At 50.0% G+C, this 9,277-nt stretch overlaps 1 protein-coding gene across 1 annotated transcript; it reads right to left on the bottom strand.

The window, feature by feature from the left end:
- Positions 1-405: 405 nt before the first annotated feature.
- Positions 406-6,464, bottom strand: ASPHD1 (aspartate beta-hydroxylase domain containing 1). Its single transcript, XM_081165772.1, has 3 exons — positions 4,345-6,464; positions 2,117-2,230; positions 406-1,205 (listed from the first exon to the last, which is right to left on the bottom strand). The coding sequence occupies exons 1-3, from the start codon at positions 5,099-5,101 to the stop codon at positions 1,096-1,098; spliced, it is 981 nt and encodes a 326-aa protein (XP_081021898.1). The 5' UTR covers positions 5,102-6,464; the 3' UTR covers positions 406-1,095.
- Between the last annotated feature and the right edge of the window lie 2,813 nt (positions 6,465-9,277).

The raw sequence follows: 9,277 nt of genomic DNA on the forward strand, positions 1-9,277 counted from the left end.
AAAAGCAGGCAGAAGGACTTGTCTTCTTCTGTGTGTCAGTATTCTGGTCATGGTGGAGGCCTGCGCCAATAATTCTCTCCCCGCCCCTCCCATGCATACAGTCATACCCATTATTTTAATAACTCCCATGCAGATCTGCAGTGACATATTGCTCCCTCGGGCTATTGACGTCCTTGATCCAATTAGTAGACTTTTCCCAGACTGGATTTTGTCAAAGTTTCTGAGCAGTGACGTCCCAGTCTGAGGCATTTATTAAATGTTGGGGTGACAGCAATACTTCAGGCCACGGTTTGCTTCCTTCATGGCCTGTGGCTCTGCCACGCCTCACAACTGACATTGAGCCAATAGTAAAGAGGATTCTGCTTTTCCCCCCCTCAGAGTAGAGAAAAATTGAGATACGAGGAAGAGGCTTCTAATTATTTTATTGGGGTGCAGGTTAATTAGCAAGGCTTTTCTGGATTAAATCCTGCCACACAAACGTCACGGTAACAGATGCGGGGTGGGAATTAACAAATGATCGCAGACAGGTGGAAACAGTGCTCACCTTAGCTTGCTTCTCTTCCCCAACCCACCCATTTCCAAAAAAACTGGAAAGGCCATGCTACTAAAATCAGGATTGTTGAACTTCAGTAGAACTCAGCGGCCTTCTGGTCCTGGACTGTAGACAGCAGCACTTGCACTTGAACAACCCCAGACTCACAGGAGATGAGAACAAGCCACAAGGACCCATCCAGATCAGCGTCTACCACCAACAGAATGGCAAGAAGAGGAACCAATGTATACCATGTCACAAAGGTCTATAGAACAAGTATTTTAGGTCACAGCATCACATTGAGAGAGAGAGAACAGGAGCCCCGCCGCCCCATCTGTGATACATCCCTGCGTAGATTTTAGATCAGATGCAGAACTCCAAAGTTGGAAGTGGGGAGGGCATCCCCGCCCCAGTTCAGTCTGCACAATGGGAAAATAAGAGTTTCCATTCCAAGGCAATATTGTGGGAGGCTTTGATGATTGTGAAGAGCAGCAAACACTATTGGTGGCATTATGGGGGTCCCCCCCCCCTCTTGGCTACAATACCTGATCCTGAGCAGGCACCTACCGACCAGGGGCAAAGATATAGTCTAGCGCCTGTCGCTCAGGTCCTGCCACATTGGGATGCCAGAGATCAACAATAAATATCACCCGTGGGCCATCAGTGGGAGAACCTGCAACAAATATGGTTAGAGTTATCTGTAACCCTCAAATTGTGAAAGATCCTTAATCTTGTGAAGGCATCACAGAATCCTGACAAGGCAGCTCAGCTGCATAAATTCACACACCGTTGGTTGCCCATGGTGAGTAAAGATCGACCACAGGTGATCAGCCAGCAATGTGTCAAGCAGGATGGCATTACGTCAGCTCCCTACTATTCTTAAAGAGGTTAAATCTCTTTAGGGGATGCTGGTGGCACTGTGGGTTAAACCACAGAGCCTAGGACTTGCCGATCAGAAGGTCGGAGGTTTGAATCCCTGTGATGGGGTGAGCTCCCATTGCTCGGTCCCTGCTCCTGCCAACCTAGCAGTTCGAAAGCACGTCAAAGTGCAAGTAGATAAATAGGGCGGGAAGGTAAACAGCGTTTCCATGCGCTGCTCTGGGTCACCAGAAGTGGCTTAGTCATGCTGGCCCCATGACCTGGAAGCTGTATGCCGGCTCCCTTGGCCAATAAAGTGAGATGAGCGCCGCAACCCCAGAGTCGGTCACGACTGGACCTAATGGTCAGGGGTCCCTTTACCTTTACCTCTTTAAGAGAAGTCATACGGGTGAGCGGAGCAGGCAGTAAGGCAGGCCACCCCCTGACAAACGGATTGCCAAATCTGCAGTGACATGAATGTTTCCCCTCCCATTTCACAGACTGGGAAACTGAGGCTGAGTGTATAATTTCCCCATGCCCAACCCCTGCTACGATTTCTAAAAAAAAAGGGGGGCAAACTCAGTTTAATGCCCCCATATACTTTGGACTACAACTCCCAGCATCCCTGATTATTGGCCATGCTGGCTGGAGCTGGTAGGAGTTGTAGTTCAAAACATCTGGAGGGCATCAGATGTGTAGCCTTAGCATGTAAAGCCATTCTCTTACCGTTGTGAGCCGTGGTATGCAGGAAGGAGTCGTCTACTAGGAGGCAGTATCCTTCGGACCAGCACTGAGGCTCACCCCCCACCACCAACTCACAGCCAGGAGGTACTTTCAGTCCTAGAAATGGAAGAAAGAGGTGGCTGTAACAAGGAAGCTTCCTAAGTTTGTGTATTTATTCAGCAGATTTAGAGCTCACTTTTCGACTAGCAACTCAAAGCACTGAATAAATTTAAGATCTGTTTAAATAGCAACCAGCTCTACTGGAGCAGGAGATGTCATCAGATGTTCCTTCCAAAACAGGACAGTTGCTGGTTGGCTTTCTTTGGGTTGGGAAGGGGACGACACTCTTATCCGAAGAAGGCCCTGCTGTTGCCTTTGCAGGCCCACCTCGCTGCTTTCTTCCTTCCCACAAGGAAATGCTGCTTCTCTCTCACCCCATCCCAATCCTGAAAGGTGTGGATAAAATGCTCGTATGCAGAACTCCTTCTAGAAAAGACTTCATGGTGGGTGGGTGAGAGAAAAAGAGAGAGAGAGAGGATGGGCACAAAAAGCAAAGCACTTACATAATTTTTTTGACAGTCTTGATCTGAGTCTTCGCAGGGAATTGGGGGCGTTGTCTGCCTGATTTTACTTGCAAATGACAGAGCAAGACGGAAATATGTGGGTGAGGCGTCACAGAAGGTTTCTGGGGAGGAGGGGCGCATAGGCTGCATTCACACGTCACAGAAGGCCAAACCATAGCTTAGGGCAAACAGAGGAGGAGGAGGAAATGGCAGCCATTTTGCTCCCTGTCCCCCACTGGCTTTTTCAAGTATCGTAGCATGGCAAGTAAGCTTAGCGTGCCGTCCAAATCCATGGCCAGGGTGTCTCACCTTTAACCACAATTTGTAGCCAAGGTAGGCCCTACGGTTAGAGGTAGTGTCTAAAGAGCAGAGACCTGAAGTATGACCCCGGGTTTGAACAACACAAACCTTGGCTGAGCTCTTGTCTAGTTTTACCCAAAAACGTTCAGGGAAAAGCACAGCAGGTGCAAGTTCCTGTTCCTTCTGTGACGTGTTCGGAAGCCAGTATGTTTGTGCCACACTCAGGCTTACTATGACAGGCAAACCAGGCCATTGCCGGAGATCAGAATGGGTGTAACAGGACTTGGTCTATTTATTTGTCTCATTTATTATTCCTATGAGCCTTGCTTGTAAAACCCAATAAAAGGTTATGGATGGAAGGAAGGAAGGAAGGAAGGAAGGAAGGAAGGAAGGAAGGAACCAGGGGCAATGCGGGGCATACAAATTTGCCTTATGCATACAAGAGCTCTTCGAGAATATTGCATATTTTCAAATATACTGTACTTGAGAGCTAGAAACTTGCTTTTTAAAAATAAATGAATGAATGACACTCAAGGTCTGAACAGCTGTGTGATACCATTACATTTTCTTGTTGAAGGCAACTTCAAGTCTACTGTTATTCCACTTCCACATATCCAACTAATCTACTACTACTACATGCTTTACAATGGTTAATGTCTGAACCTAACAACTACACTGCAAGATAGATGATTATTTCTGTTTTCATATGAGGAAATTAAAGTGAGGAAGCAGCCAGTGACTCGTCCAAAGCCACCAGAGTTTCCCAGACTTGAAGGCCAACTCTTAACTGCTGGCCTCTAAAAAGGTCTTATGAGATTCCTTTGCCATAAAATGATTAGGGCTGTTGCTCTGTTTAAAGAAATATTGTTAATTAACTGTATGAGCTTTAGCTGATTAATTGATGCATAAATCATCATACCTTTCAGCAAATAAAAACAATAGCTCTAAAGAGAAAGAAAGCATTCTTTTGATTTCTAGAGGTATTTCACGGCAGAGCAAAAATCTTACTGGAAGAAGCATTCCCACGCACAGAAAGAAATGCCTCTTCTATGATGCCACTTTCCACCTGCATGTTTTTTGGAAAGTACTTGCATTATTCCAAACAATTTAACAGATTTTCTAGTTGGCTGATTGATCTAGGGCACAGATTGCTCAACTATATATTGCAGCCCTAAAAATGACCCCTAAGGGGTACTTATTTCTGATACTTATAAACAACAGAAGTCCTCTGCCTCCTGTTTAGGGACTCAAGAATTTCCAGCTAGTGGACAACACATGCATGGTGGAAGACTCTGGCCTTGCAAGCTTCCCCACACACTGACGCCCCCATATCTTGCCCGCCTTGCTGTTCTTCCAGCATTTGCTCACCTAAATGGCATCGCACCCGGGTGTTGGTTGGCCCGTAGGTCCCGGGCAACACAGTTCCAGGCTGCAAGACGCTGAAGCAAGCGTTTCCAAAGCGGTTGGCATTGACGAAGGTGCGGAGCGCACTGAGTGCCCGGTACGTCCACGGGCAGCTGCGACAGTTCTGCGCCACGCACTCCCCTTGCCGGTAGAGGTAATAGCTATGGCAGCCAGGGTTGGCATTGGCCATCCACCCCCGCGGGGTTGGCGCTCCAGGAGCAAAGTCCCACGCGATGCCCTCGAACTCTCGCAAGATGGCCGGGAAGCTGAGTTCGAGGATCTCCACGTCGTGGCGCTGGGACTCGCGGGGGAAGTAGGGGGCAGAAGGCAAGTCCGGGAGGTAGAAGGTGCTGGGCTTCTGGATCGCCAGGCGCTCGCCCAGCTGGTAATGGGCCTGGTCTCGGATGCCTTTGTGCAGTCGGTTCATGCCCGACCAAGAGTAGCGCTTGGCGTAGTCTCGCAGGCTGCGATACAGGCGCTGGTTGGCAGCGTCGCTCCCGAGGGCACGGCGAGGGCACCGCTCCTCCGTGGGCATGCCCTGCTGGTGAGAGGCGGGGGCCGCTTGCCCGCTCCCCACGCGGTAGCAGTACCAAACAAACAGCAAGGCCAGGGAGCCCAGCACGGCTATGGTGGGCTCTGGCCGAGGGCGCCAAGATGAGGTGTCAGGGAGGAGTGGCGAGAGAAGGCCGTGCAGACCCCAGTCAGCCATGATAGAGGGCATCTTCAGGTGGGCTTAGAGCACCCTATCAGCACAGGCAGCTCCTTGCAGCCTTCCCATTCTTCAACGTCTGACCCCTGCCCTATTGGTCGGGTGCCCTTTTAACCCCTTGCTCTTAACCAGGTGCACCTCATTCAGTATTTTGCTTGGCCTCCGCTACACAGACCTAGCCATTCCTCTGCCGCTTCGCTTTGTTTTCTAAGGGCGGCTGGCTTCAAGCCCCATTGACTCAGTCATTTCCACTGCTACATTTCTCATTTCCTCCTCCCGCCACCCCAGAAATTAAGGTCTTAGCTCTGTTTTGCTGTATTCTGGGCCAGTAAATCTCTCCACATTCGCAGCCCACCCACAATATTTCTCGGCATTTGTCTCCACCCATGTATTTACCCCCTCCTCATCCTCAACGCCCCCCTTAACCGCTCCTCCCTACTTGAGCCTATTCCCCCAATAGTCTTCTCCCTCCCTCCCCGCCTTTCATCCCCTCCATCCCTCTCTCACCCCCTCCTCATCTCTACCTGACGGCTTGCAGTCCCTCCAGTCCTCTGAGATTGCTGCCTGCTCTTCCAGCTTCCCCAGTCACTTGTGGTCCTTCCTCTGCCTCAGCCCGGTTCCCTGTGCAGCCTCCTCTATTGCTGTTTTCCTAATTCCTCCCCGTGCACGTAGGCTGCCGGAGACATCCGGGAAAATATTAGGGTGCCCCCCCTTCCCTTTCCCCGCGCACCCGCCGAGCACACCCTTCCACCCGGCCCGGGATGCCTCCCTCCCTTTGACGTCTGTCTCCTTCCTCGTATCAGCACCAGGCCAGGCATCGCTGCGTAAAGAGACGCCCCCCCACTCCACCCCCGGCTGATGCATCTATCTCGGCAATGGGCAACGGGGCCCTGTATAAACAGCCGGGGCCCCCCCGCACGCCCCACTCCCGGAACTGAGTGCATTACAGCACAAGGGGAAGGGAGCGAGGGTCCCTCCCTGAGTCCCCCGGGGGCCACACGTGCAATGCAGAAGGCGCCCCAGCCAGGCGCAGGTTTGCAGTAAAAGGAGGGGGGCAGCGTCACTGGGGCCGAGCTCATCAACACCTCTCCCTCCCCCAACCTCGCTGCAGCATGGGCTCGCCCATCGGGGCCACCCCTACGAGATCACCCCTGCCCCGGTGCCCGTAGCAACCTCCTTCCCTAGCAACGGGCCTAGCATCCCCGCACCTAGCAACTGCTCCTCCCTAGCATTCACCTTGACCTTCCCGGCGTCTCCATTGGTTACGCCAGCATTTCCTTCCTCACCCCATCCATGAACCATGCTAAGACTCCTCTGCAGCAGAGGTGGAGGGCCTGTGGTGTGGTTGGGGGTCCCAACACCCATCATTAGGGGCGCCAGCTTGAATAAAATATTGAATAAATACAGTGGTACCTCGGGTTACATACGCTTCAGGTTACAGCGCTAACCCAGAAATAGTGCTTCAGGTTAAGAACTTTGCTTCAGGATAAGAACAGAAATCGGGCTCTGGCGGCGTGGCAGCAGCAGTAGGCCCCATTAGCTAAAGTGGTGCTTCAGGTTAAGAACAGTTTCCAGTTAAGTACGGACCTCCGGAACGAATTAAGTACTTAACCCGAGGTACCACTGTACTGCCAACTTGAATAAGATACTGCGGGGGGGGGGGGAGGCATTATAGATCATAAGACACAGCACGCACCCACACACCTCCAAATATTTTATTGAGAGGGCCGAACTTGGGATCTTGGCCCCAAGAGTTGGCTCCTACACCCATCACCCCTGACCGCTCGCCATCCACGGGATGGGAGTTAGGAGTCCAACCCCATCTGGAGGGTCAGAGAGTTGTTCCCTTTCCCTGCTCCATCAGTCCAGAAGAGCATGAGACTCTTAATTCCAGGGTTGGGGGTTGAGCCCCATATTGGGCAAAAGATTCCTGCCTTGCAGGGGGTTGGGCTAGATGACCCTCTCTGCATTTCTATGCTCTCCAGGGATAAAGTGCTCCACGAGCAACTGCCATATTTAGCCCCTTGCTGGCAGCTACTTCCTCAGCCGTTCCCATGGCAACCGACCCCCCAAGGAAACTTCGTGGACCACCAACTCTAGAAAGCAGAGCCTGCCAAAAAACTGCTCAAGTACTGTCTCCTCTGGTGGGCAGCAGCTCTCCAGGGTCTGAGGCAGAACTTCTTATGTCGCCTGCTACTGGAGATTTTTAGAGTGGTGGGCAGTTCAGAGTTGGCGGTTCATTATTCTTCTGGGGTTTTTCAGTTCCTTGAGGTGAAACAAGTGGAAACACACACACACATGCCAGTGTGCATAACGCCCAAGGCTGACGAGGATATTTTGTAACTCAATAAGATCCCACAAACACCCTCTCCCTGGGGAAAAAATATGCAGTAATAATTAGCAAATAACAATTTGTGTCTTCTCAAAGGACCCAAAATCAGCTGCCTGGGGTAGAGACCTCATTCTGCCTAGTGGTAGGGCAACACAGTCCTGTGAGAAACCCCAAAATATGTTTTGCCTCTCTTGGAGTGCCCAATGGTATCTGCCAGGAAGCATCTTTTTACGGGCTACACTCAGCAACACATACCCCCCCCAACACACATACAAAACTTTAGTAAAAAAAGATTTTAAAAAACAACATCTTAACTTCTTGTTCAGTGTTGGGAATCCATTTTCAGCTCAAGGGCCTCATTCCCTTCTGGGGGCCACATCAGTGGCGTAGCGTGGGGGGTGCAGGGGGGGCCGGCCGCACTGGGCGCAACATCTGGGGGTTAGGGTTAGGGGGCGCAAATCCCCGGGTTAGGGGGCACAAATTACTTGCCTTGCCCCGGGTGCTGACAACCCGCGCTACGCCACTGGGCCACATGGCAGTCGTGGGTGGGGCCAGAGGCAAAAGTGGAAAAACCAACATATGTGAAATTCATCTCTGTACAGTGGCCTAGCTTCTACACATGTCGACCCCTTTCTATCCTCAATCCAGCAAAGTAGGAGGCATTATCACAGTTCAAGGACGTATTCCAGCTGGGCAAAGGCACTCTGTGAGGGTGCAAAGCAAAGGCAGGAATGGATGTAGCCTGCAGAGTGGGGGCGTGGCTGGGGATGGTGTGTGCCCCATGGAGAATCCTGAGGGTCAAACAGAGAGCCCTAGAAGGCTGTATTCAGCTCCCAGGCCTGAGGTTTCTCAGTCTTGTTCCAGTTCATAACACTGGTCAACAACAAATTTGTTGTCTGCGTTTTTTCAGTTGATTTAGGATGAATCTGATGCGCTGAATCCAAAAATCACATTGGTTTTGCTCAATCAGGTCAAGTTTTTGAGTTATGGCCACATGTCTTTTTGTACGTTTTTGTTCACATGTACGCTTGTGTGGAGCATTTTAGAAGAAGTTGGTGGGGGTAAAATGCCATGTCGAATAATTGTTTTGATTGGAAATGTTTATTTTAATGACAAGAAGTATTCAGGTCCAATAGTTCTGGGTGATTATGTTGAAAATGGATCAGTTTGAAGTCATAAAACCTTGAAACAGCTTCTTCTCCAGAGCGATCTCGGCCCTGAATGGGAAGCCTGGACTTTGAAAGTCATCTAATCTTCCTTGCTGTATTATACTGTACTGTTTTAATTAGTGTTTTTATAGTTGTTTTGATTTTGTGTGGAGTGCCCTACCTGGGTGGATGGAGCAGCCAAGTAATTTCGTTGTCCCCGAGAGGGGGCAATGACAATAAATATATTATTATTATTATTATTATTATTATTATTATTATTATTATTATTATTATTATTATTATTATTAAATCTTCCATAAATTGGTGCGGCAAAGCATAAAGTTGGGGGATCAAAACTAAGTTAATGGGGCAGCCGCCCCACGAAGTATCCTGATCTTCAATCAGCACGTCGTCCTGTAGCTCATTGTGATGAAATTCCAGTGCCTTTCTTCGGAGAACTTCCTGACATTAGTGACGAAGATGCCTCCAGTGTTGAAGGACATGAAGAAGAAGAAGTGGTTCTTGAAGATGATGCTCCACATCTATTTTCCCAAAAGGAGTTGAATGATCTAGTTCGCGACCTCAGCTTGTCAAAGGACTCTGCCAAACTGTTGGCATCCAGATTGAAGGAAAAAAACCTCCTCTCTGACTGTGCTCGCATCAGCTTCTTCCGCAACAGGCATCAAGAGTACCTCCGTTTTTTCTCGG

Source organism: Podarcis bocagei (genome assembly GCF_964188305.1).
Source record: "Podarcis bocagei genome assembly, chromosome: 13".
NCBI classification, from domain to species: domain Eukaryota; kingdom Metazoa; phylum Chordata; class Lepidosauria; order Squamata; family Lacertidae; genus Podarcis; species Podarcis bocagei.

Excerpts from the sequence above, each read along its gene's own strand:
- ASPHD1 (XM_081165772.1), bottom strand. The coding sequence starts at position 5,101 with ATGCCCTCTATCATGGCTGACTGGGGTCTGCACGGCCTTCTCTCGCCA. Across the intron at positions 2,231-4,344 it reads CCGGGTGCGATGCCATTTAG|GACTGAAAGTACCTCCTGGC; the intron begins GTGAGCAAATGC and ends TTCCATTTCTAG. Across the intron at positions 1,206-2,116 it reads GCATACCACGGCTCACAACG|GTTCTCCCACTGATGGCCCA; the intron begins GTAAGAGAATGG and ends TATTTGTTGCAG.